Below are 27,816 nucleotides of genomic sequence, written 5' to 3'. Positions count from 1 at the left end.
CCATTCCTGAGATTTCTTTGGCTGGCTTAGTTGCTTGCATGAGCCATATAGTGGTAGTGGCCAGACTCACCATAAAAAACGTGCTTCAGAACGTCCCCACAAGAAACTCTTACAGCCATCTCACGTCTTTGTGGGGTATACACCCATGTCAATATCAAAACACTTGGCTATTTTCACTATTACGAGCATGAATGTGTTTAACTCGAACTGTGCTTACTTCCTGTTTTCGAGTAGTCACGCCTACAAATGACGGTTCTCGAGGCTAGAGCAGTGCAGACACGGCTTTCAAGTTCTACACCGCCCAAAATCATTCAATCAAAACATGTCTGAGTCGGACAGCTACGAGCCTGAAGAGGATGCATACTTTGCAGAACCATATTTATACTGAACTAAAATATAAAACGCAACATGCAACAATTTAAAATATTTTACTGAGTTACAGTTCATATAAGGAAATCAGTCAATTGAAATGAATTCATTAGGCCCAAATCTATGTATTTCACATGACTGGGAATAAAGATAAGCATCTGTTGGTCAGACACCTTTAAAAAATAAAAAAGTAGGAGCATGGATCAGAAAACTAGTCAGTATCTGCTGTGACCACCATTTGCCACATGCAGCGTGACATCTACGCATAGAGTTGATCCGGCTGTTGATTGTGGCCTGTGGAATGTTGTCCCAGTCTTATTCAATGGCTGTGCGAAGTTGCTGGATATTGGCGGGAACCGGAACACACTGTCATACACGTCGATCCAGAGCATCCCAAACATGCTCAATGGGTGACATGTCTGGTTAGTATGCAGGCCATGGAAGAACTGGGACAATTTCAGCTTCCAGGAATTGTATACAGATCCTTGCGACATGGGGCCTGCATTATCATGCTGAAACATAAGGTGAAGGCGGCGGATGAATGGCATGACAATGGGCCTCAGGATCTCGTCACGGTATCTCTGTGCATTCAAATTGCCATTGATAAAATGCTATTGTGTTCGTTGTCCATAGCTTATGCCTGCCCATACCATAACCCCACCATGGGGCACTCTGTTCACAACGTTGACATCAGCAAACCGCTTGCACACACAACGCCATACACGCGGTCTGCCATCTACCCGGTACAGTTGAAACTGGGATTCATCCGTGAAGAGCACACTTCTCCAGCGTGCCAGTGGCCATCAAAGGTGAGCATTTGCCCACTGAAGTCGGTTACGACGCCAAACTGCAATCAGGTCAAGACCCTGGTGAGGACGACGACGATCACGCAGTTGAGCTTCCCTGAGACGGTTTCTGACAGTTTGTGCAGAAATTCTTCGGTTGTGCAAACCCATAGTTTCATCAGTTGTCCGGGTGGCTGGTCTCAGACAATCCCACAGGTGAAGAAGCCGGATGTGCAGGTCCTGGGCTTGCGTGGTTACACGTGGTCTGCGGTTGTGGGGCCGGTTGGACGTACTGCCAAATTCTCTAAAATGACGGAGGCAGCTTATGGTAGAGAAATGAACATTAAATTCTCTGGCAACAGCTCAGGTGGACATTCCTGCAGTCAGCATGCCAATTGCATGCTCTCTCAAAACTTGACACATCTGTGGCATTGTGTTGTGTGACAAAACTGCACATTTTAGAGAGGCCTTTTATTGTCCCCAGCACAAGGTGCACCTGTGTAATGATCATGGTGTTTAAATCAGCTTCTTGATATGCCACACCTGTCAGGTGGATGGATTATCTTGGCAAAGGAGAAATGCTCATTAACAGGGATGTAAACCAATTTGTAAACCAAACATTTTAGAGAAATACAGTAAGATTTTTGTGCGTATGGAACATTTCTGGGATCTTTTATTTCAGTTCATGAAACATGGGATCAAGACTTTACATGTTGTGTTTATATTTTTGTTCAGTATATTTACAGATCATCTAATTTTGCTCTTTTGTAGCTTTTTCAACTATGTGCGTGTTTTCTATACTTGTTCGCTCCTCTCCCTGTAGGCTTTTTACAGATGCAACCTTTCTAATTTAGTGTACCCTGCTTGCACAACCCATGTGTAATTCTTGGTCTCTGCGTTTGGAACTGCCGATCTGTGGTCAAGAACGCCAAGTTAATCTTAGCCTATGCTGCCATTCAGTCCTTAGACTTTTTGTCCCTGACGGAGACATGGATCACCCCAGAGAACACTGCTACTCCAGCTCCTCTCTCTTCATCTGCCTACGCGTTCTCTCATAGTCCGAGAGCATCTCATCGTCGCGGTGTGGCACAGGGCTACTCATTTGTGGAGATTCTATTTTCTCCCTGACTCACCTGTCCAGCTCCTCATTTGAATTCCATGCTGTCACTGTCACTTGTGCACTCAAGCTTAACATTGAGAGTTCCTCAATAAGTTTGACACCATGATAAATTAATTTCCTGACGATGGTTTACCGCTTTTCGTACTAGGCGACCTCAACCTCCCGGTGTCTGCCTTCGATTAATTTCTTTCTACCTCTTTCTTACCCCTACTTGGCTCTTTTGACCTCACCATTTCCCAGTCCCCTCCCACTCACAAGGCAGGCAATACACTTGACCTCATCTTTACTAGAGGCTGTTCGCCTACTAATCTCACTGCAACCCCCCTCCAGGTCTCTGATCACTACTTCGTTTCCTTTTCTGTCTCCCTCTCCTCCAACCCTACCCACTCAGCCCCTACCTAGATGGTCATGCGCCAACACAATATTCTCTCTCTCTCCCACTAGTCTGTCCTCTATCCTATCCCTTCTGCTAAATCCTTCTCCCTCCGTTCTCCTGATTCTGCCTCTTCGACCCTACTCTATGACTCGCACTGTCCCCTTTTCTTCCGGCCGGCTCGGCCCTCCCCTCCTGTTCCGTGGCTCATTGCAAGCTTACAGAACAGGGCTGCGGGTAGCTGAACAAAAATGGAGGAAAACGAAACTTCCGGACCCATCATCCTTTCACTCCCTCCTCTCTACTTTGTCTTCCTCTGTATCTGCTGCTAAAGCCACTTTCTATCACTAAATGTCAAGCTTCTGCCTCTAACCCTAGGAAACTATTTTCCACCTTCTCCTCCCTCCTTAATCCTCATCCTCCACACCCTCCTCGCGGATGACTTTGTCGACACTATGAAAAGAAGGTTGACGACATCCGCTCCTCATTCACTCAGCCTATTGAGTCCACTGGTCCCACTCACACAGAACTACCCTAGGCCTTGACCTCTTTCTCACAACTCTCCTCTTCTCTCTATACACCAAGTCACTCGGCGCAGTCATATCCTCACATGGTCTCTCCGATCATTGCTATGCGGATGACACTCAACTACTTTTCTCCTTCCCCCCTTCTGACACCCAGGTGACGACACGCATCTCTGTATGCCTGGCAGATATCTCATCTTGGATGTCGGCCCACCACCTCAAGCTCAACAAGACAGAGCTGCTCTTCCTCCCAGGGAAGGCCTGCCCGCTCCAAGACCTCTCCATCACGGTTGACAACGCCACGGTGTCCCCCTCCCAGAGTGCAAAGACCCTTGGTGTAACCCTGGATAACACCCTGCCGTTCTCTGCAAACATCAAAGCAGTGACTCACTCCTGCAGGTTCATGCTCTACAACATCCGTAGAGTACGACCCTACCTCACACAGAAAGCGGCGCAGGTCCTAATCCAGGCACGTCATCTCCTGTCTGGACTACTGCAACTTGCTGTTGGCTGGGCTCCCTGCTTGTGCCATCAAACCCCTGCAACTCATCCAGAGTGCCGCAGCCCTCCTAGTGTTCAACCTTCCCAAGTTCTCCCATGTCACCCCACTCCTCCGCACACTCCACTGGCTTCCAGTCAAAGCTTGCATCCACTACAAGACCATGGTATTTGCCTACGGAGCAGCAAGAGGAACTGCCCCTCCCTACCGTCAGGCTATGCTCAAACCCTACACCCCAACCCGAGTACTCCGTTCTGCCACCTCTGGTCCCTCCCAAAAGCCTTTTGTGAACTAACACTCGCACTTGACTTTTTTTTCCTCCTTACTAGCTCTGACTTTGCTGATAGCTACTACATTGAGGAAAAATGTACTTACTATGACTGAGATATGTGGTTGTCCCACCTAGCTATCTTAAGATGAATGCACTAACTGTTAGTCGCTCTGGATAAGAGCGTCTGCTAAATGACAAAAATGTAAATGTAGTGAGACAAAATGTTAGATCTGAAACTCACTGCATGAATGAAAATACGATGAAAATGGGCTGACTTCTAACTTGAGATTCACATACATAAGGAGTAAATTATGTACTTGCGTGATGTCAATGCAAGATTTACACTGATATTTTACAATCGTTGATTTCAAGTTTGGATCTCACCCAACGTGCTAGAGAAAGAGAGAGCGGTTACTGTTTGACTGACTTACCTGAGCTGGACTTTTTAAGGCTTTTGCCAGTGAAGAAGTCATCCTCTTCATCGTCATCGAACAGCCCCCCTCCTCCTCCCCCTAAAGAGGTATTTCTAGGGGCTGATGTCTGGGTCTTGTTGGGTTTGGCTGAACTGCCATTCTCTCTGCCCGCCACTGAGTCAGAGTCATTGGGAATGCCAAACAGGCTGTTCTCTAAGGGAAAAGAAGAGGACAGGACTCAGAGGATGATCTTGTCAATACCATCACAGTATTGTCAACATGTAGTCAACTGTGTGTAGTAGTGTTTTGTAGTAGTGTTTAGCTTGAATTGAATAAATTAAATTTCCACTGAATAAATTCAAATTCCATTTCAGAAGGGCAAGACAATCTGTAGAGGCATCACGTCCTCAAGCCCCCCAAAACTGTCCAACTGTTATTACTATGTAATAATCTGTCATCTTTGAAAGGCCTTTGCTGTCCTTGGGGCATGTCTCTGTTACCTGGGAATATTGACACAGCCCCTGAAGGAATCTTCTTAGCAGGCTTGACGGGTTCTGGCAGAAACACAATAGAGAAATACAGGTCAAAGTCTCTATACTGTCCAGGAAAATGCACGTAATAATTAAGACGATAACCCACGACAACTAAATTAGAAACCGTGACCACAGCCATTATACAAAATTAACAACATTCCCAATTCACTTATAAGAAAACATGACCAAACTGAAAGAAACTGGAAGCTACTATTTGAACTTGCCCAACAAGAAATGTTTCATTTACAATTGAAAAACATTTTTGCTACGATGTGCCCTAATGAAAACAGCCTTGGTGTTTCAACAGATAGTTGTAGGGCCATTATTACCTGTGGCGTGAGCTGTGTTCCTGGTCTTCTCCTCTGTTACAGGCTGTTTAGGTGCATCAGAGAACAGATCCCCCTGGACAACAAACATCATATCATTAGGTTTGCTATGGTTTCAGACAAAACTAATTTAATGTACTATTTGGGAGCAATAAACAAGCCAGATAGATTTTGTTCTATCCATCATATTATTTGAAATTACAATTGGTAAGTAACATTTAAAAAGTAAGATATGGAAGCTACAAAATGGCATTCAGGTGAGCATACTTCATCATCATCATCATCAAACAGTCCTCTTCCTCCGCTGAAGAGGCCTCCTTTCCCTCCGAACGGAGAGAAGTCCTCGTCCTCCATCTTGGGCGGCCCAAACAACTCCTCGCTGTCATCTTCAATAGCTACAACACAAACAAACAGGTCAGGTGTCAACAAGAAACATATAAATATATACATTCTGTAATGTCATTTTATTACAAATTACTTATGACAAATTATATCTAATTCAGTTACTTTCTTCTGACTGAAGTGTTATGAAGTAACAGTTACTGTATATTGTCCCTGCTAAGCTGAGTGTGCAAACATTTAGAACACCTGCTCTTTCCATGACATAGACTGAACAGGTGTATCCAGGTGAAAGCTATGATCCCTTATTAATGTCACCTGTTAAATCCACTTCAAATCAGTGTAGATGAAAGGGAGGAGACAGGTTAAAGAAGGACTTTTAAACCTTGAAACAGTTGAGACATGGATTGTGTATGTGTGCCATTCAGAGGGTGAATGGGCAAGACATGATTTAAGTGCCTTTGAACAGGGTATGCTAGTTGATGCCAGCCGCACCAGTTTGTGTCAAGAACTGCAACGCTGCTGGGTTTTTCACGCTCAACAGTTTCCCGTGTGTATCAAGAATGGTCCACCACCCAAAGGACATCCAGCCAACTGGACACAACTGTGGGAAGCATTGGAGTCAACATGGGCCAGCATCCCTGTGGAACGCTTTCGACACCTTGTAGAGTCTATGCCCCGATGAATTGAAGCTGTTCTGAGGTCAAAAGGGGGGGGGATGCAACTCAATATTAGGAAAGTGTTCCTAATGTTTGGTATACTCAGTGTAATTGGATGCATAGAGTGTGAGATTAGGTGCTTGTTCACGACGCATAGTAAAGAAAACCCTCTTTTACATAAGTGAGTGAATGAATGTCCTACCCTGTGGCCTCTCAGGCTTGGGCTTTTTCTTTGTTTGACTCTTCTTCTTAGAGGCAGACGACAACGCTTCAGAGGTGACATGGGAAAGGAAACATGAGCATGCACATGCAGAACAATAATATGTAGTGAAACATGTTTGTACTGTTGTAATTCTCAAAGACAGATATTTTCTGCTGTATGACATCACATTTGATGTATGGCCTACATAAACTGAAAACACATCTTGAAACTTGAAGACTATATGGAGCAAACAGTGATGATACGATTCAAAAATAGGGAGGAAAGATGAATGAATTTTTTTGAGTGCATTGTATCGTAAGTGCCAAACGGTTTCTGTATAAAATGTAGGGCCCGGTGTTTTGCGCAATCACATGACATAGCAAAATTTTATCCTGAATTGAGAATTACACAAAAAATGTAAGCAATTGTCTGAGGATGGTGCTGGACCATCTGACATAAAAGTGTGTGCAGGGCGGCCGCCAAGGTGGCAGATTGAAAAGGGCAGCATTTTCCCAGCTAAACTGACCAAGACGCACCTCCAACAACAAATAATGATGCCATCCCATTAGAAGTAGTGCCCACTCTGATAAAGACGGTTGCAAAATATCTATCTTGTCCATGCCCAGCGCACCTCTCCATGGTGCTGTTGGGGAGATGCAGCATTGCGGTGCTCCACCAACGCTCCGTCAAATCATGTAGCCTTTACACTAGAAAGAGTCTATAGCCTCTGTGGCCTTTTCTGTAGCCTACATGGCGACCAAATTCATGACAATATCATGAGACAGACACTTTTTACATCATGCGTGTTTCCGATCAAATAGCCTAAATGACGCCCTATCAAAAAACAATGTGCTTCGATGTGAATATGAATTAACATGTTAACAAACACACCATATCCTAAAAACAGGACAGGTCAAAATAAAATGGACAGTAGCCTAGGGAATGAAATTAGGCTACTCACGACCTCTGTCTGGGAGTTTCACTCAGTGGGCTAAATTGTCATGATAATTAGACCCATTTGTCAATTTCTGATCTGATCATGGCGAAGAAGAAAATAGGCTATGAACTGCATTTTCCAAGATAATACACTGCCTGATAAACTTGGGTAGCTGACATAGGCAGCGCGAGTTTCACGTTTGGGGAAGCTAAGAATTTATCCTACCAATCTGCGCGGCAGTTATATTTTCATATTGGCATTTTCGTGGAACAGTGTCATTCTCAAAATCATTGTCACATGGTTACAAAAATGACTGAGAAGCTCAGCTTATTATTATTATTAGTGGTGGTCATAAATCAGGTATCCCCAAATGGGCACTTTCCTACATTTGCGTGAGCATGCCAATTAGCCTACTTTATGCGTGCATAGGTGCCCGATCTACATCTACATTAACAGGACAGAGAAAGAAACCAAACACATGCTCATTGCTCTCCAAACAAAAAACAATTACATCTATTTTTACAAAACTCGTAAATGGTATGAAATAAACCAAAACTTGTTTCTTACAAGTGTAGCAGTTTGTGAACTCTGCAAACAACGTTTCCACTCCGAGAAAGAATGAGAACGGTAAATGACTGCAATTAATACATGCATTAACAGAAATTAATGTAACCAAATGACGCCGATTAATGGTAAATTTACTACTGGTGACATATGTAATGGGGAATTGATAAAAATAAACAATTCACACAATGAAAAAATGTATGCACAAGAATTGGCGAGACAGCTAAGCACATTCCGGAGAGCTGAGTGCATTCCGGAGAGCTGAGTGCATTCTGGAGAGCTGAGTGCATTCTGGAGAGCTGAGTGCATTCTGGAGAGCTGAGTGCATTCTGGAGAGCTCAGTGCATTCTGGAGAGCGATGCGCCTATATCCTCTCCACCCACCCATCTACTTTGTCTTGTCTTAATATTTAAAATGATACTCAAGACACATTGTCTTCACACATATTTGTTATGCTTTTCACTGATAGCCGCAACTCAATAATCAGCTAGGCCTATTGCCATGCGTGCTGCCCAAATTGCTGACTTCCCAACTAAGCATACTCACTTCTGATTTGAAACAATCCACAGCAAAAAAAATGTTAGAAGCTAATGATCCTCTGTGGCTAAGTCATGCTCTCTGGTGAAGTATTTTGAATGAATGCATTTATATAATTTTGGCAAATATATTTCAATTTACTTTAGGACGTGCCGCCTATGGTAGCTGATATTCAGAGCTTGAATAGCCTAAATGATTAGTCGTAAGTCTTTGTCAAGTATCAGGACTATAAAGCCAATGCAACGTCCTGTTTTACAAACAATAGGCTACCACATGGATAGGCATTAATTAAAGTGCATTGTGGGCCGATACTGTATAGCCTAGGCCAGAGCTCAAAGTTTCTGGCAGCACCGACGGCCATACATTTATGGTTAAATAGTTAAGGTGGGTGATGTTGCAGTGCGCAACAGGCACTGCCCTTTCTCTCCTATCTGAACTAACATGTCGACTGAGTCAAGCCTTTAGATATTAATAACAGTCCTACATTATATGTCAAACATGAGTGGCATTTAGCCTATATATATATTAAAAGTAATTAAAAGTCAAATAAAAGTTTGGCTACATTTTCAGGCGCCTCCCTCATGTCAGCATCGGTCTAGACATTATAGGCTGTAGCCAATACGCATAGGATTTCACCTACACTTCGACATGTAGCCTAATTATTTATGTACATTTACATAGTTGTTTTTTCTTAACAGAAGAGCCACTGTTTTTCGTTTTTTTAATCTATTTAAATTGGCTATTTTAGTTAATGGCCTTGGTGCCCTAGCAGATGGCCTTGGTGCCCTGGCAGATGGCCTTGGTGCCCTGGCAGATTGGGCACCTCTTGAAGGCCAAATGGCCTTGCCCCTAAAATCATGAAATTCCAGGCCTGGCCTAGGCTTTTATTCTACTTTGCGGGGATAGGAGGAGGGCGGCAATTTTTTTGTCTAGCCTAGGGCGGCATATACGCCACTGCTTCTATCTATAAGAAAGTAGAACTATAAGAAATCTAAGATGTGTCAAATAAATAATATCTAGCTCAGGGCTCCAGCTATGCATTTGGTTTGCTAGCTTGCTATCCAAGTGGCTAGATGTCAAGAGGAAGCTTATTGGTTACAGCAGAGACTTTCAATCCCTTCCTGTTGCCTAAATTGTTTTGTGCGTAAAAATACAAAAATAAATTAAGATATATTACATTCGGTAATATCGTATGCCCCGCTATAGTACAGAAACGGTGTGACAATCTGGATACCGCCCAACTTTAGTGTTGAACAGTTTGCAATACAGGTCATCATAGCTGCGGGGAGTAGGGGTGCTGCAACACCCCCTGATAAATCAGAATAATAAATACACAACAAAGTGTGCACTGGGCCTTTTTTACTCCTGTATGAGTGGACAAAAATAGTAGTCAGCAGCACAGGGAGAAAAACATTTCTCAGCAGCCCCACCCCTAAACATATTCCTGCAGCCATGCAGGTTATATCAAGTCAACTTACATGTGCGATCTCCCTCCGGCTTGCTGATAGGTTCCCCTTTGATTCTGGCAGCCAGCTCATCAGCAAAGGATGATGGTCCTGTGTTCTGAATGTGACACAAAGACTTACGTAAAAGAGAGGTGGAATAGAACATTAATATTCATGCAAGGGGACACGTAAACATGCAATTAACTCTTAACATGTTATATTCGCTATATTCACTTAAGTCATACATATAACGTATTAGCAATGTTGACTTACCTGGATAAATAAATGTTTGGTAATATTTAATAAATTACCTGTTTGTAATAATGTTAGTATCATTATCCAGCAGCAAACTATAATCACAAACATACCGTTCTGCTATCTTCATCATCATCTTTGTCCGATTCTCCGAATATGTCTGATTCTTCCCCCTCGTCCTCATCACTCAACATGGACGACTTCTGCAGAGGAAATCATTCAACGTCATCCATGCTGTTGCAAATTGCATTACATTCCTCACTAAGATAAGAGCGTCTTCCAAATGACTTAAATGTTAAACGTAATCATTACCATCGTCACCATAAACAACAGCATTCTTATGGCCAGTGTCCAGAGTAGGTAGGATTCAAGCAATTGCACACTTTTCTGTTGCCTTCCGTCTTTGATTAAATTGGCAAATACCCTAATCATCCCTTGTCAGAATTGTTCACACAGAGATACAATCCTGTACATTTGTTATTGTTATCGCAAAGATATCCACAAACTCTGGGTTTGAACGTTGACCCTGACAGTCAAGAGTAAAATTGACCTCACCTTCTTAATGCTGCTTGGCCCCTCCTCATCCTGGTCAAAGTCTTCGTCTGACTGCTGTTCATAAACACCACAGGGATAATAAAATGATCTGAATCAAATATAATTTTCTGTATTTTCACCTTATTTGGATCAAGATGTAAAATTATGCCAACTTCACTCTCTAAAAAACATCTGATTCTTTCTGGGTGAGTAAAGAAAAAAAGTCTTACATCAGCATCTTTGCCATCTTCACTGTCGATGACACTGTCTCGATCGCTGTCGATGGATATTTCTGTATAGTAAAAAACCACACCGGTTTCACAAAAAACACATGACAGAGGTTCTTCGACAGAGGTTACTCTTCCCAGCAGGGGTTGGAACCGGTTCAGGGAACAGAACCGAAAATTGGAAAAGAACAACATTTTTCAGGGAACAGAATCAGAACAGGGAACGAAAGTGATCTACACTGTCCCGGAACAGAACAGTTATTTTTAAAAGCATGTGAATAGGTGAAAGTTATTTTACGTTCCGGGCATTTCTATTTCAGTCCCACAAAAAAATGCAACAAAGCGCCTATGCAAAGCCCTCCCTTCTTCCAGTGTCTGCCTGCCAGCTGAGAAACGTTGGTGGTGTGTGTGTAGGCTACCTGCCCCTGCCCCTCCGAAGCAGAGCTGTAGCCTACGGACATTACAAGCATGATTCAAAAGACAGAGGGCTTTTTAATTAGAGAAGAATGGATTAACTTTTTCAATGCTAGTTAGGGATGCTATAGTTATCACATTCCACATTGGATTTATTAACTACAAAAAGTTAAAAGGTGTTATTAATTCAGGTGCCGCTCTTCACACACAAGATTGTTAGCTAGTTAGCTTCTCTGGTCCAACGTTAAGCCAACTCTGAAGCTCAGACATTCAAAGTTCTTCCATAGAATAATTATATGGGCCTAATTCAGATAATGCATGTCATCACAAGATGCCCAGCACTTCAATCTAAGCCTCCACTCCTCCTCCACCCTCTCTCCCCACCCGCAAAATTGCACCCTACGCTTGTCTTTCCATCACGCATGTAAACAACTCACTGAGCTATAGCTTGCCTGCTCCATAGCAAGCTGCTCTATCTGCACTGCATGATTGGTGAAGTAATTTAATGTTGAGCTAAATGTAAAAAAGTATGCTTTCAGAGGTTTAAAAAGGAACAGAAAGGAACAATATAAACCAGTACTTTTTTTGGGCTGGGAAACCCAGCCGCGAGCTGCCCAGTTACGCAAGTCTACCAGATGAGCTAAATGCTTTCTATGCTCGCTTCGAGGCAAGCAACACTGAACCATGCATGAGAGCAGCAGCTGTTCCGGACGACTTTGTGATCAAGCCAATGTGAGTAAGACCTTTAAACAGGTTAACAATCACAAGGCCGCAGGGCCACACGGATTACCAGGACTCGTACTCAGAGCATTCGCTGACCTGCTGGCAAGTGTCTTCACTGACATTTCCACCCTCTCCCTGACCCAGTCTAACACCTACATGTTTCAAGCAGACTACTATAGTCCCTGTACTCAAGAACGCAAAGGTAGCCTGCCTAAATGACTATTGTCCCGTAGCACTCACATGTGTAGCCATGAAATGCTTTGAAAGGCTGGCCATGGTTCAAATCAATACCATCATCCTAGACACACTCCAATTCGCATACCGCCCCAAAAGATCCACAGATGACGCAATCTCTATTGTACTACACACTGCCCTCTCCCACTTGGACAAGAGGAACACCTATGTGAAAAGCTGTTCATTGACTACAGCTCAGCATTCAACACCAAAGTGCCCTCCAAGCTCATCAATTAACTAAGGACCCTGGGACTGAACACCTCCCTCTGCAACTGGATCTTGACTTCCTCACGGCCGCCCCCAGGTGGTGGGTAGGCAACAACACATCCGCCAATCTGAACCCCAACACGGGGGCCCCTAAGGGGTGCGTGCTTAGTCCCCTCCTGTACGCCCTGTTCACCCACGACTGATTGGCCGCACGACTCCAACACCATCATTAAGTTTGTCGACAACCCGACGGTGGTAGGCCTGATCACCGACGACGATGAGACAGCCTATAGGGAGGAGGTCAGAGATCTGGCAGTGTGGTGCTAGAACAACAACCTCTCCCTCAATGTCAGCAAGTCAAAGGAGCTGATCGTGAACTACAGGAAACGGAGGGCGGCGCACGCCCCCATTCACATCTACGAGGCTGTAGTGGAGCGGGTCGAGAGCTTCAAGTTCCTCGGTGCGCACATAACAAAGGGTCTATCATGGTCGACACACACCAACACAGTCGTGAAGAGGGCATGACAACGCCTCTTCCCCCTCAGGAGGCTGAAAAGATTTGGCAGGGGCACTCAGATCCTCAAAAGGTTCTACAGCTGTACAATTGAGAGCATCTTGACTGGCTGCATCACCGCTTGCTATGGCAACTGCTTGGCATTCGACCAAAAGGTGCTACAGGGTTGGGCGGTATACCGTATCCCGGGGTATTTCGAAATACCCTCGGTATGATTTTTCAATACTGTCAAGTAAATACAATTTAATATTTGTACTTTCTAAATAAATACCTGTAGTCAACTTGTGCACTAGGTTAAAGATAAAGCAGATTGCATGCATCATCTAACAGGCAAAATTATTCTTCATTATGAAGCTTACCGTTTCCCAAAGCTCACTAGTTTGCCAAAACAGCAATTTGAGCCATCTGTTTGAGCCAGTCGTGTGTTTGTTTACATAGAAACACAACCAGAAAAAACGGGAACTTTGTAAAGTGAGTCACTCCTGCAGCGAAACCTAAGTGAGGTGATCAAGTTACACTTGCATGAAATTCACTACTAATGTTTGCCAGCTATATATCTTATAATTATTAAGTTAACTAAGATGTGCCAAATAAATTTGCTCCAGCTGGGTTTTGCCAACTGGCTAACATTAGCTTGCAAGATCAAGCTTCTTGGATTTGATTTGTGCGTGCTGCAAACTGCGTTTTGAGATACTTGCATAACTTTATTAGCTGGGTTGTCTGTCTTAGTAGTAAATGCATGCCCTCGTTAGCATTTACCTAGCATCTGCATTAGGGATTCCGTAGTAAGGGAAAGGGGGATACCTAGTCAGTTGTACAACTGAATGCATTCAACTGAAATGTGTCTTCCGCATTTAACCCAACCCCTCTGAATCAGAAAGGTGCGGATGGCTGCCTTAATTGACATCCACGTCATCAGTGCCCGGGGAACAGTGGGTTGACTGCCTTGCTCAGGGGCAGAGCGACAGATTTTTACCTTGTCAGCTCGGGGATTCGATCCACCAACCTTTCGGTTACTGGCCCAACGCTCCTACCCGCCATTACTTATTAGCATTTTGTTAGCATTCTGGTAAGTGACGTTTTTGGGGCGTATTTTTTTTGTTAAAGTATTTATGAATTATGTAAAAATGTATTTTAAGAAATTACAATTACGTCAAAAATATACTGAAACAAAATAATATAAACTGCCTCTGTCAAGTCACACTTTTTCTGAGATAACTGAAGTGCCTCCTGGCGTTTGTGTTGTACACAGGTTTTGCTCATCATGTCTGATTGCATTGACACATGTTGCCTATATGTGGCCTCTGTCATGTGTTTTTGTCTGCTCTGATGAAGGTCTGACGACCAAAAGCGCAGCCTAAATAAATAGAAAATTGTGCATCGATCCGGAGTGTGCAGAGATTTATTTTCATTACAAAAAATACATGAGAAACATTACTAATGTTACACAAGAAACACTATGCTTGGAAGAGAGTATTGAACACTAACAATATAAACACATGCTAAGAATATACACACTTTCTTTCAGTAGAAATGGTATATTAAGAACAGAGGTGAGGTGACCTACCTTCACTGGAGAGGTCTCCAAGTCCTACGTCGTCTTGCTCCATAAAGAGCTGAGAGCCAATCAGATACGGTAAAGGCCTGTCCACATACAGGTCCTACAGACACAGCGAGAGGTGGGTTGGAGAAAGAAAGAGGGGGGAGGAAGAGGACAGAGATCACATCATTGGTCAACACGGGCAGAATCATTCAAATCAAATGTTACTCAAAAACACCCTTTTTACATCAACAGTTGTCACAAAGTACTTATTATTACGGCCTAGACCCAAAAGAGAAAATCAGAAGCACAGTGGCAAGGAAAGATTAGCCAGGGAAGAAAACTTGAGAGGAACCAGACTCAGAGGGGTGCCCATCCTCCCTTAGATGTACTGGATATGTATTAATTATGGGTGTAACAGTTAACCAAACCCACGGTCGGTACGTATTGCAGTTTTGGGGCCATGGTTTGGTTTGGTTTCGTAACAGCGGGAAAATGAAATGCCAACAGTTACTGTAGTTAACTTTTGTTTACTTAAGAAAATACAAAGTGTTGGTATTCCTGATTCCATATACACTACATGGCCAAGAACATCTCATTCCAAAATCATGGCCATTGATATGGAGTGTGTCCCCCCTTTGCTGCTATAACAGCCTCCACTCTTCTGGGAAGACTTTCCACTAGATGTTGGAACATTGCTGCGGGGACTTGCCTCCATTCAGCCACAAGAGCATTAGTGAGGTCGGGCACTGATGTTGGCCGATTAGGCCTGGCACGCAGTCAGTGTTCCAATTCATCCCAAAGGTGTTCGATGGGGTTGAGGTCATGGCTCTGTGCAGGCCAGTCAAGTTCTTCCACACCGATCTCGACAAACCATTTCTGTATGGACCTTTGTGCACAGGGGCATTGTCATGCTGAAACAGGAAAAGGCCTTCCCCAAACTGTTGCCACAAATTTGGAAGGACAGAATCATCTAGAATGTCATTGCATGCTGTAGCATTAAGATTTCCCTTCACTGGAACTAAGGGGCCTAGCCCGAACCATGAAAAACAGCCCCAGACCATTATTCCTCCTCCACCAAACTTTACAGTTGGCACTACGCATTGGGGCAGATAGCGTTGTCCTGGCATCCGCCAAACCCAGATTAGTCAGTCGGAATGCCAGATGGTGAAGAGTGATTAATCACTCCAGAGAACACGTTTCCACTGCTCCAAAGTCCAATGGCGGCGAGCTTTACACCACTCCAGCCCACGCTTAGCATTGCGCATGGTGCTCCTAGATGTTTCCACTTCACAATAGCTGCACTTACAGTTGAGCAAGGCAGCTCTAGCAGGGCTGACTTGTTGGAAAGGTGGCATCCTATGACGGTGCCACGTTGAAAGTCACTGAGCTCTTCAGTATGGGCCATTCTACTGCCAATGTTTGTTTATGGAGATTGCATGGCTGTGTGCTCGATTTTATACACCTGTCAGCAACGGGTGTGACTGAAATAGCAGAATCCACTCATTTGAAGGGGTGTCCACATACTTTTGGTAATGTAGTGTATGATCATGAGTCATATAATTAAGCAATTAGGCACCAAGGGGTGTGGTATCTGGCCAATATACCACGGCTAAGGGCTGTTCTAAAGCACGACGCAACGCGGAGTGCCTGTATACAGCCCTTAGCCATGGTATATTGGTCATATACCACAAACCCCCAAGGTGCCTTATTGCTATTATAAACTGGTTACCAACGTAATTAGAGCAGTAACAACAAAGTTGTCATACTCGTTGTATATGGTCTGATATACCACAGCTGTCAGCCAATCAGCATTCAGGGCTCGAACCACCCAGTTTATAATGTCTGATAAAAGCACAATCAGGAATACCACACGTTGTATTTTCTTAAAATGAAAACACACGATCGCTCATCAACAACACTAAAATAAAATGCAATAGGCGTGTGAAATCAATATGTAAACATGACATTGGATGGCCTATGCTATAATGTTTTCTTACGAAGAGAAAAATATGCGCACTTCTTAGGCTCTCATAAAGAGGGTGTGTAGCACGGTACTTCTCATTTCCCACTCTAGGGTAATGTGATGGGCTGTCACTGTTAATGTAGCTCTCTGTAGCCCTGAAGGTCCATCCATCTGTAGTAAGTGCAATTCATTGACAACTTCGGCTTTAGCTTTCTTATATAGAGCAGGTACTACCTGTTTGATTAAATGGGTGTGAGAGGGCGAAATTCGTAATGTGGCTAGAGCACTTTCACGAGGTGCTGAAACCCCCTATTCTTCTCAACCACCGAGAATGGGCGCATATCCACGGCTATAAACATACCTATCACCCTTGTAATTTCTTCGGCCCGGTCAGAATCAGCTGCGAAGAGCTGCTTGAATGCAGTGGGAAGACGAAGTTGTGTTGTTTTTTTGCTCCGGTGGTAGGAATACTTGGGTGATGTCGCCGTAAATGTGTCAACATGTTTGAGGTGATGGCAGCTGCATAGGCTATTCTCATTGAGCAGTAGCGACATACTCTCAATTCAAGGCATGGGAAACGTATGTTAACATTGCCAAAGCAAGTGAAGTAGATGGTAAATAAAAGTACTCTCTCTGTCCATCGCCGTTGTTATCTACTGGAAAGCCAAAATGTTCCCAAACTGGAGACTTAAAAGATTATGGAGAATCCTCCTGGTTTGTCGACCCCACCAATTAGCCATCAAACAGAACTAGTTCCCGGCTGCACCTCACAAAAAGACAGTTTGAAATGCGGCAATTAAGATTTAAATATTGATTACAACGTGCACATAGGCTCTAGTTGTTTTAACGGAATAGCCAGAAATTGGGGGTTTTCAGCTCAGATTTACTCAAGAGGCAACGTAGCGTAGGCATAGCCTATAGGCCTAGGTTATTATATACTACTTTTTTAATGTATTAATTCGGGTTCACAGTGAGGACTGAACCAAGGTCCCCGTACCGAACGGTTGGGTACGAATACGTGTATTACACCCCTAGTATTAATCCTAACATGATATCTGCAGGCATAAGTAACTTGAATGATGATTGAATTCCACCCTCACCTTGGGCTCTAGTATGGGCTCCACTCTGTCTGTGGCCTCCTCGTCTTCAGAGTCAGAGTTTCCTGCTTTGATGTCCAGTTGCTCGAAGGCAGAGTCTAGCACCCTCAGACCGAAGTTCACTGCTTCCTGGACCTTAGGGATTAGCTCGGCTTCCTTCTGCTCACGAGTCTTCTCCTGGGGAAGAAATTGAATTGAACTTTAACCCCAGGGAGGAAATTAAGATGTCACAGGCCTACACATAACATCACAAAAAAACTACATATATGGGAAGGAATAGGTCGATTATTTACCAGTTCAGGTTGTCTCTCCATGGCCTCAGCCTTTGGCACTGGCTCCTCCACCTCCTCATCATACACTCTCTGATGAGGTCAACAAACAAAGATCAGTAACATCACACAATCAATACAGAAGAATGAGTTAGAATCTATCAAACATAACACCCTCTGTGATATAGTCAGCAAACAGAGGAGCCACCATCAGTAACCACATGATTAAACACAAGAGGACTCAGTTCCTAATAGTCCCAGTGGGGATGACTTCCACATTTTCCTGACCATGTAACGATTAATATTTTCTTAATTTGGTTAAAAGCTTGTGAAATTTCAAAAGGTCTAAAGAAGAGGGGCACCTAGCTCAACAGAGGAACAAAACATAGGTTGTGTTCATTTGCACACACCGTTGTACAATTAAATAAATACAAATCTGTTACAAAGCATCTTAGAGTAGGAGTGCTGATCTAGGGTCTGTCCATATACTCTTATTTATTATGAACTAAAAAGCAAAACTGATCCTAGATCAGTACTCCTACTTAGATGCTTTGTGGAAACGGTGCCAGGACTTTCTGTTTCAGACCATTATCTTCCATTAAAATTCTCTAATGAACGCAACCATGGTATTTCCTGTTCACACCACAACATACGTTTTCGATGAATTGTGTGTTGGAGAGCATGAGGAAGTCGTTGAAGACGGTATGCAGGCAGCAGTCTGTGGCCTTGGTGTCCCTGATCAGTCCATCCAGCTGCTTCTCTATCTCATGAGTTTTTGACAGCATCCTCTGGGAGAAGTCTTGCAGGAACAGGAAGAGCTGTGGAGGAGGGGATACTAACATCGGTTTCATCTTCATCTATTCAATAGTGTATCCGATTTTCCACAAGCGGCCATTGTGTTTGGCACTGAGAGAAATAGTTAATCTCTTGCATGCGAATGCATTGCTATGTTTACAATCCTAAATGATTGCTCTACCCATAATATGTAGATTAGGAGACTATTACACATTGCTGAATGCAGACGAAACAGTCAGGTACTCAGAGACTGAATAATAACTCAGAGATACTAGCCTAAATGAAGGCCATAAACAAATGCCACTTAGCCTACCCCTGAGTCTGCAGCCAGGGACCAGTTGGCGCTGGTCTGTCGCATCTCTTCCAGGGTCCAGGGTCTCTCCCACACCTGGCCATCCTTCCCTGCATGGTTGCTCTGGCTGGGGCCATTCACCACGCCATCTGGCAACCCGCTCATCTGAAACAATATTGGGGGCTTGTTCAGTGGTAATAAAAATGGGGAAAACATTTCAAACGGGCGTTCAGCGTGGCAAGAACCGTTTTAAAAACGTTCCCTCCTGTTTCGTACAAACTGAAGCGATCCAGTAGCTGGGGTGTATTCATTATACCGATTAATTTGCAAAAAGTTTCAACTGTTGGAAACCGTTTACCCCAAACGGAAAACGAACGTTTCTATTGGATAAATTCAGTTAGGTCCTTCCCGTTTCGTTCCGTTTGCTTCCGTTTGGTTATTAAACGATAAACGGATTCCGTTGCAAGACGTAATGAATACATCCCTGAATTGTAGAAAAGAAGGCCAAATTATAACTTGATAGCGACAGGCATGCATTGGCAAATGCGAGCTAAATGAGCTGCCACCACCGGCTGCTTTCTTGCATGTAAACCAAATTAGCTAGTTACCTTAGCTAGCTAGCAAACTACGAACACTGCAGTGCAAGGTTTCATAGGGAAGTCACAAGCTTTCGCAAAATTTTCTTTGGAATGATAGCTAGCTAGCTAGTTAGTTAGTTGAGGGAATGTTTATGCACTGCCTGAGACTGGCTTGTTATAGCTAAAGATTTGTACAAACCCTTCAATCTGTGTTATAGCCAGTTAGCTATCACACGAGCTAACCGTTAGCTAGCTAGGCAGTGATTCATTGAGAGCCTACTCTCGCACTTTCAGGGATCTTCTTATTAAACTCACCTTAGTTACTGTTGGCAAATGTTGTCCACGATAGTGAAATATGAGCCCAAACGACGTGAAAAGGGTATCGATTATGCTAAACTCGGCCGTTTCCTCATTGGGCTTCTGACAGGTCGGCCATGTTATGTCTGTCTGGAGGCAATCAGCTGACCGCAGTCACCTGACTAATGTGGCGAGGCAAGACATTTACATTTTAGTCATTTAGCAGACGCTCTTATCCAAAGCGACTTACAGGAGCAATTAGGGTTAAGTGCCTTGCTTAAGGGCACATCGACACATTTTTCACCTAGTAGGGTCGGGGATTAGAACCAGCGACCTTTCGGTGACTGGCACAACGCTCTTACCCACTAAGCTACCTGCCGCCCAATGCAATACCGCAAAACATTATCCAACGTGATCAATACATTATGGTGGATGTCAATAATACAATTATACACAACAGCCACACACACCCAGGCCCGTTTGGAACACTGACAAGTAGAGAGCTTTTTTTGTTCAATCTGATTGGGTGGGCCTGAATCACCAGGCCCACCCACTGGGGAGCCAAGCCCACCCAATCAGATAAAAAAAAAAAAAAAAACCTCTCTACTTGTCAGTGTTCCAAATGGTACATTATTTGTCTTTTTACCTAAACATGTTAACACCATCAGATATAATTCATAGCTAGCAGCACACTGTAATAACATTCAGATGAACTGGAATTACATTCACTCTCATGAGATGGGTGGCCAAAAATAACTAACTGAAAGTCACACCCCCAATAAGCCATGAACATGACTGCATAGAGTACCACAGTGTGAGTCATAATCAGTGGCACCCATCATTCAGGGCAGGTGGGGCTCTGCTTTTTTGTTGTTGCCTGTTTGCATGTTATCTTGGCATTAATACGTGTCACAGATCAGTTTGCAAACAATGTAAAAAAAATATATATCATCCAAGAAGGCTCAAGGTCATTGGCCACAGATAAAATGACGTCAAATCACGTTATATCTACCGTAGCTTTGATTGGACTGATCATGTCAATATCATACTTTCAAAATCTTAGCTAGCAAGTTAGCAGTCATCATCATGAATAAAGTTGAGAATCTACTGGCAAATCCTTTTCAATGCTTGTCATATGAAGATACATTATAGATAACGTATTGGTGCTCATCGGCCATTGGACATAAACATTACACAAGTTGGAAATCGCAAATTCAACAATGAGTGGTTTAGAAGGAATCAGTGGCTAACTGCAAGCATTGCAAAGCAATCACTAGCCTGCTATTCAGTGGAGTGCGTGTGTGGTCCAAGTCTGGGTTTAAGGGTCTCTTTTCCAAGCTTAAAAGGATAAACATTCAACATTGGCCATGCTGTCAATCCTGCATGACTTCTTCCGTGTTCAAAACAACTGGAAACTCGGAATTGGGAAATCTCAGACTTCAGTGAGTTCAAGACAACTGGGAACTCCGACTGGAAAACTAAATTTTGAACGGTCATCCAACTCGGATTTCCAAGTCGGGAACTCGGGCCTCTTTCTAGAGCTCCGACATGAAGATCACTGCCGTCATGATTCGACCTTGTTTGTTTCTGAGTTCCCAGTTGTCTTGAAAGCACTATAAATCCAGAGAATGCAAGACTTTGATGATAGTTTGATTACAACATTTGCAGACAAAGGATCACCCGCCACCTTCCTGTTCAAGTGAGCACAGCACAACAAGTTGAGTCCAAAAATGTATTGTATGCTGCTGCATAAATGATGTAATATGCCAGGGAGATAGTATGTATTTATTCTATGGTTCTGACTTGGTGTACAGGGAGAACACTGTAAGAATTCTGTCACTGTACATTTCAAAAGTGCTGAACAAATAGTTATATTGACTACGTCCGTCCTAGCTCACTCATTATTGTCTTAATCAAAATTACGGATTGCCTCTTATCTGCTCATCGTCCCCTTATACAATATCTCAATTGACAGTAGAAACCACATTTGTTTAAGCAAGTCAGCCATATCAGCTATGTTTTTTTAAAAGGCAATAAATGAGGCTGAATTAACTGTTTCGCTGCCAAACAAGACTCTGCTGATAGCCAGGTGTAGCAGTGGTAAGGTGTTGGGTCTGCTGTTGGGACTCTGCTGTTGGGACAGCTTTATGTAGGCCCTAACAGTTTGTAGGCACCGTTTGTCACCATTATAGTGCAATGAATGTATTGTGTTGTGTTGTGTAGTGGCTTTGCTGGCATGCATCCCCAAAAAATTGGGGGAGTTTGCCCCACCAAGATGTACATGCTAAAATGTTCCGTGTAGGCTTACCCTTGCGTGACGTTTTGATAACCATGTAAATCTCTCTAGGACAAGGTGACTTATATCAATATATTGGCCTGTATTTAACCCCCAAAACATTTTTTTAATGCTAATTGGCTGCTAATGTGGCTATCATAAAGAACTACAAATGTCATGATGATCTGGACGAGACTGCCGAATCGAGGCAAAGGTAAGAATCTCTGGATTAACTATCTAATGTTAGCTAAATGGAGTAATGAATAAATTTGCTCCATTTCTTTAAATTGACTGTCTTGTTCAAGTTTTAAATTGACACAATACCTGTTAGCAAAGATGTCAGCTAGAGATGACGTGCAGGAGCTTGCAGGGATTTGTAGTTTTGCATGATGTCTACTTTTACTCTTATTAGCATTTTCAAATCTGAGAGTAAATAGAGCCGAATATAATGATTAAAGTCACCTTGTCCGAGAGAGATTTACATGGTTATCAAATGTCACGCCAGGGTAAGCCTACACGAAACACAGCCCTTATTTGAAACGTGCCCCCAGGTGGTAAGGGTAGACAACAACACATCTGCCACGCTGATCCTCAACACGGGGGCCCCTCAGGGGTGCGTGCTTAGTCCCCTCCTGTACTCCCCTGTTCACCCACGACTGCGTAGCCAAGCACGACTCCAACACAATCTTTAAGTTTGCCGACGACACAACGGTGGTAGGCCTGATCACCGACAACGATGAGACAGCCTATAGGGAGGATGTCAGAGACCTGGCAGTGTGGTTCCATGACAACAACCTCTCCCTCTACTTGATCAAGATAAAGGAGATGATCGTGGACTACAGGAAAAGGAGGGCCGAGCACGCCCCCATTCTCATCGATGGGGCTGTAGTGGAGCAGGTTGAGAGCTTCAAGTTCCTTGGTGTCCATATCACCAACAAACTATCATGGTCCAACACACTAAGACAGTCATGTAGAGGGCACGACAATGCCTATTCCCCATAAGGAGAAAAGATTTGGCATGGGTCCTCAGATCCTGAAAAAGTTATACAGCTGCACCATTGAGAGCATCCTGACTGGTTGCATCACCGCCTGGTATGGCAACTGCTCGGCCTCTGACCGCAAGGCGCTACAGAGGGTGGTGCGTACGGCCAAATACATCACTGGGGCCAAGCTCCCTGCCATCCAGGACCTCTATACCAGGCAGTGTCAGAGGAAGGCCCTATAAATTGCCAAAGACTTCAGCCACACTAACCATAGACTGTTCTCTCTGCTATCGCACGGCAAGCGGTACCGGAGTGCCAAGTCTAGGTCCTAAAGGCTCCTTAACAGCTTCTACCCCCAAGCCATAAGACTGCTGAACAGTTAATCAAATGGCTACCCGGACTATTTGCATTCAAATTGCCATTGATAAAATGCAATTGTGTTCATTGTCCGTAGCTTATGCCTGCTCTTTTCATAACGATGACATCAGCAAACTGCTCGCCCACACAACGCCATACACGCTATCTGCCATCTGCCCGGTACAGTTGAAACCAGGATTAATCAGTGAAGAGCACACTTCTCCAGTGTGCCAGTGGCCATCAAAGGTGAGCATTTTCCCACTGAAGTCGGTCAAGACCCTGGTGAGGACGACGAGCACACAAATGAGCTTCCCTGAGACGGTTTCTGACGGTTTGTGCAGAAATTCTCCGGTTGTCACATCTTCCTGCTAGGCTGCCTAGTTCGGGCAGGCTTCGGCGTTCGTCGTCACCGGCCTTCTAGCCACTGCCGCTCCTCATCTCTTCATTCCATTTGTTTTGTCTTGTTTATTACACACACCTGGTTCATATCCCCTCATCAGTACCTGTATAAGTGTTCCCTCTGCCCCCTTGTCTTTGTGTGTGATTGTCTATTGTGAGGAGAGAGAAGCTCGGTGGAGCTTCTTGTATTTTGTATCGGCAGGTTATTTTCCCAGTGTTACCTTGTTGGTTCCAGTGCGCCTGTCTTGCGCACTGGACTGTTTTTACGCTTTACTGCATACTCTGTATTCCGGAATAAATCTTGTTATTCTGTGATCTACCCTCCTGCGCCTGACTCCTTCAAATCACCCATCACATAATCACACACCAACCATGGAGTCAGCAGGAGAGGAGCACATACCTGGAGTCGTGGCACGGGTCCGGGAGCATTTGACGATGCTAGCCAGTTTGGGAGAAGCAATGGATCGGGTTCTCCAGGTCGTCCAACGCCTGGAGAGGAGAGCACCCAGAGGGATCCATATATCCCGACCACGGGAGTTCGACGGGACACCTGCTCTCTGCCAGGGATTCCTCCTACAACTGGAGCTATATTTTTCGAACATCAGCCCAGCCCCATCAGAGCGGGAGAAGGTTCCGCCCTCGTCTCCTGCCTCTCGGGGAAAGCCATGGAGTGGGCCAACGCGGTCTGGAGTGAAGGAGGAGCCACGTTGGACAACTACGGGGAGTTCGCTAGCCTCTTTCAGGCAGTCTTCGATCACCCGCCCGAAGGTAGAGAGGCAGGCGAGCGGCTGGTCCACCTGAGGCAGGGGACGAGGAACGCGCAGGACTTCGCCCTGGAGTTTCGGACTCTAGCGGCTGGGTCCGGTTGGAACGAGCGGGCCCTCATCGACCACTTCCGGTGCCATCTACGAGAGGACGTCCGAAGGGAGCTAGCCTGCCGTGACACTATGTTGTCCTTCAATCAACTGGTGGACATGGCCATCCGGTTGGACAACCTGCTGGCTGCTAGAGGACGTCCTGGAAGGGGCCTGCCCGGGAGAGCAGAGTACGACAGCGCTAGTGTCACTCTCGTGGTGCAAGAGGACATTCTCCTGCACGCTGTCTACAGTGATCGTTTGGGTCTGGAGGCGGCAGGCAGGGCACTCTCGCGTCACCCCAGGTATCGAACACCCACACTCGTTCAGAGCCCTCTGCTGCGCACTGTACCCTACCCATTCACTTTCCTGATTACACAGTAGTTCCCCAGTGTAAGGCGCTGGTCGATTCAGGCACAGCTGGGAACTTTATGGACAGGTCATTTGCTCGCAGTCTAGGCATTACATTGGATCCCCTTTCCATTCCACTCCCCATCAGAGAACTTGACAGTCGACCATTAGAGTCTAGGTTTGTTAGGGAAGTTACAGCACCAGTCACTATGATTACGCACGAGACTCATCGAGAGCAAGTCACTTTTTTATTTATTATTGAGTCTCCTGATTTCCCTGTTGTGTTAGGTCTTCCCTGGTTAGCACTACACTTCCCCACCTTTTCATGGCCGCAGAGGGTTCTCACAGGGTGGTCGCGAGAGTGTCAGGGTAGGTGTCATGTCTCCTACCGTTGCTCCCCTCCGGCGCTCTGATTCGCCGGTCTACTGAACCACCGGTCTGAGCGCACCACCTTGGCAACACCGGAATGTAAACCCAACGCACCCTAATCACCTCCAGCACACCTGCACCTCATCATCTCATCACCACCCCTATTTAGCCCTGGACTGTTCTGTATGATGTTGTGTGTGATTGTTAAGCTTCGTGTCGTTTACTCTATCGTTGTTATATAGGGATGTAGCTCAGTTGGTAGAGCATGGCGTTTGCAGCGCCAAGGTTGTGGGTTCAATTCCCATGGGGGGCCAGTATGAAAAATTAAAAAAGAATGTATGTACTCACTAACTGTAAGTCGCTCTGGATAAGAGCGTCTGCTAAATGTTATTTCTCTTGATCATTGTTAAGTAAACCTTGACCTTGTTCATTCCTGCGTCAGCGTCCTGCCTCTTCGTATACTCAGTACTCGTCACAGAATCACACACCAAATGAAAATGGATGCAGCAGGAGTTTCCCAGTGCCTCGACCAGCAGCAGCTTGCCTAGTTGAACGTTGCCATGCAGGAAGTGCTCCAAACTCTGCAAAATCTGCCCAGCGCTCCGGTTCCACCTCAGGGAGCGGCGAGTGCCCCCAATCCACTTGTTTCTGTGCTATAACCCACTTCTGCGGGAATCCTCGCCCTACCGGAGCGCTATGACGGTAAAACTACTAAATGTAGCGGCTTACTGCTACAGGTTTCACTTTATCTGGCGCGTCAGCCTGGGGCATATCCATCTGACCAAGCCAGGATAGCGCTGGTGATTTCGCTTCTTAAAGGAAAGGCACTGGATTGGGCCATGGCAGTCTGGTAAGGAGAGGAGGCAGTGGTGCTTCCCTACCCCACCTTCCTCGCTCGGTTCAGGGCGGTGTTTGATCATCCCATGGAGGGAAAGGACGGGGGTGAGCGTCTCCTCCATCTACAACAGAGAGAGGGGCCTGCGTCCGAGTACGCTCTGAGCTTTTGCACGGTGGCGGCATCTTCCGGCTGGAATGAGCGTGCTCTGCGCACAGCCTTCAGGAGATGCTTACGGGAGGACATCAAGACGGAACTCGCATGTCGGGACGATGAGATGGACCTTGATACCCTCATCACCACGTCCATCCATCTTGACGACATGTTGAGAGAGAGACGGCATTCCCAACACCTCCCGGAGCCTCAACGCTCACCCCATCTGAGCTATGGAAGCCGCCCTGCTTCCGAGTCCTCACCAATGGAGGTGGGCAGCACCCCCTACACCACCACGGACCACAGATCTCCTGGTGGCTCCCTATCTAGGCGGTATGACTCCCATCGCCGCTCCGTGAGTGTTACGTCAGCTCCTATCACAAAAACATTGTTTTTAGTTCCCATAACGGTGACTGGTTGTTCCTTCTCTTCCATATCTACTGCAATGATAGATTCCAGATCAGTGGGGAACCTTATAGATAGGGAGCTGGTCTCTGAATGGGAGTTGCCCACCGTGCCACTGCTATCTCCGCTACACGTCACCTCACTGGACAATAAACCCCTTGGATCAGGCACCATTACACACGTCACTCTCCCCATCACCATCACCATTCCCACACTACCGGAGCACCACGAGGAGCTGTCATTCCACATCGTCACGTCACCCCTTCACCGGATCGTTTTGGGATTGCCCTGGCTCAGACTACACAACCCCACCATCAATTGGAGCACCAAGAGGATCACAGCCTGGTCCACCTCATGCCGGAAGACCTGCCTGTCGGTGGTTTGTTGTTCCACGTCAGTGGAGAGTCCGGAGACTGCCCTCTAGCCCAACATTCCAAGTGAGTATGCAGATCTCTCCAATGTCTTCTCTTCATTAAAGGCTACGTGTCTCCCTCCTCACAGGCCCTGGGACTGTGCCATTGACCTGCTGGAGGGACAACACCCCCCAAAGAGTCGCATTTACCCCCTTTCCATGGCGGAGACTGAGGCCATGGAGAAGTATGTGGCGGAGACCCTGAAACAGGGGTTCATCAGACGCTCTACCTCTCCTGCCTCCGCCAGCTTCTTCTTCGTGGCCAAAAAAAGATGGAGGACTGAGACCATGAATTGACTACAGGGGGCTGAACGCAGTCACCACCAAGTACCGGAACCCTCTCCCTCTGGTTCCGTTGGCCATCGAGCAGCAACGAGGGGCCCGGTACTTTACCAAGTTGGACCTGAGGAGTGCCTACAACCTGATCCGAATCCGGGAAGGAGATGAGTGGAAGACGGCATTCAGCACTACCTCAGGCCACTATGAATACTGCGTCATGCCCTACGGCCTCGCCAACGCACCTTCTGTGTTCCAGTCCTTCGTCAATGATGTGTTCCGGGACATGCTGAGTAGACAGGTGGTGGT

At 45.2% G+C, this 27,816-nt stretch overlaps 1 protein-coding gene across 7 annotated transcripts in view; it reads right to left on the bottom strand.

The window, feature by feature from the left end:
- The window catches only part of washc2c (WASH complex subunit 2C), a 28,505-nt gene extending 8,481 nt beyond the window's left edge, over positions 1–20,024 (bottom strand). For 2 of the 7 annotated variants that reach the window (XM_041887130.2, XM_041887145.2), the window contains exons 1-15: positions 19,857–20,024; positions 18,985–19,128; positions 18,530–18,694; positions 17,901–17,969; positions 17,611–17,784; positions 14,572–14,665; positions 10,916–10,977; positions 10,707–10,760; positions 10,265–10,354; positions 9,930–10,032; positions 6,414–6,479; positions 5,481–5,608; positions 5,217–5,289; positions 4,855–4,908; positions 4,373–4,567 (exon numbers count right to left, since the gene is read on the bottom strand). In XM_041887130.2, the coding sequence (XP_041743064.1) occupies positions 4,373–4,567; positions 4,855–4,908; positions 5,217–5,289; positions 5,481–5,608; positions 6,414–6,479; positions 9,930–10,032; positions 10,265–10,354; positions 10,707–10,760; positions 10,916–10,977; positions 14,572–14,665; positions 17,611–17,784; positions 17,901–17,969; positions 18,530–18,694; positions 18,985–19,128 (1,471 nt within the window). In that variant the 5' untranslated portion in view covers positions 19,857–20,024. The remainder of the gene's footprint in view (positions 1–4,372; positions 4,568–4,854; positions 4,909–5,216; positions 5,290–5,480; positions 5,609–6,413; positions 6,480–9,929; positions 10,033–10,264; positions 10,355–10,706; positions 10,761–10,915; positions 10,978–14,571; positions 14,666–17,610; positions 17,785–17,900; positions 17,970–18,529; positions 18,695–18,984; positions 19,129–19,856) is intronic. The other 5 variants (XM_041887154.2, XM_041887135.2, XM_041887140.2 and 2 more) reach the window with 4 other exon arrangements.
- Positions 20,025–27,816: the final 7,792 nt, after the last annotated feature.

This window comes from Coregonus clupeaformis, chromosome 1, assembly GCF_020615455.1.
Source record: "Coregonus clupeaformis isolate EN_2021a chromosome 1, ASM2061545v1, whole genome shotgun sequence".
Classification (NCBI taxonomy): Eukaryota; Metazoa; Chordata; class Actinopteri; order Salmoniformes; family Salmonidae; genus Coregonus; species Coregonus clupeaformis.
This window is presented reverse-complemented; position numbering and strand designations above follow the sequence as displayed.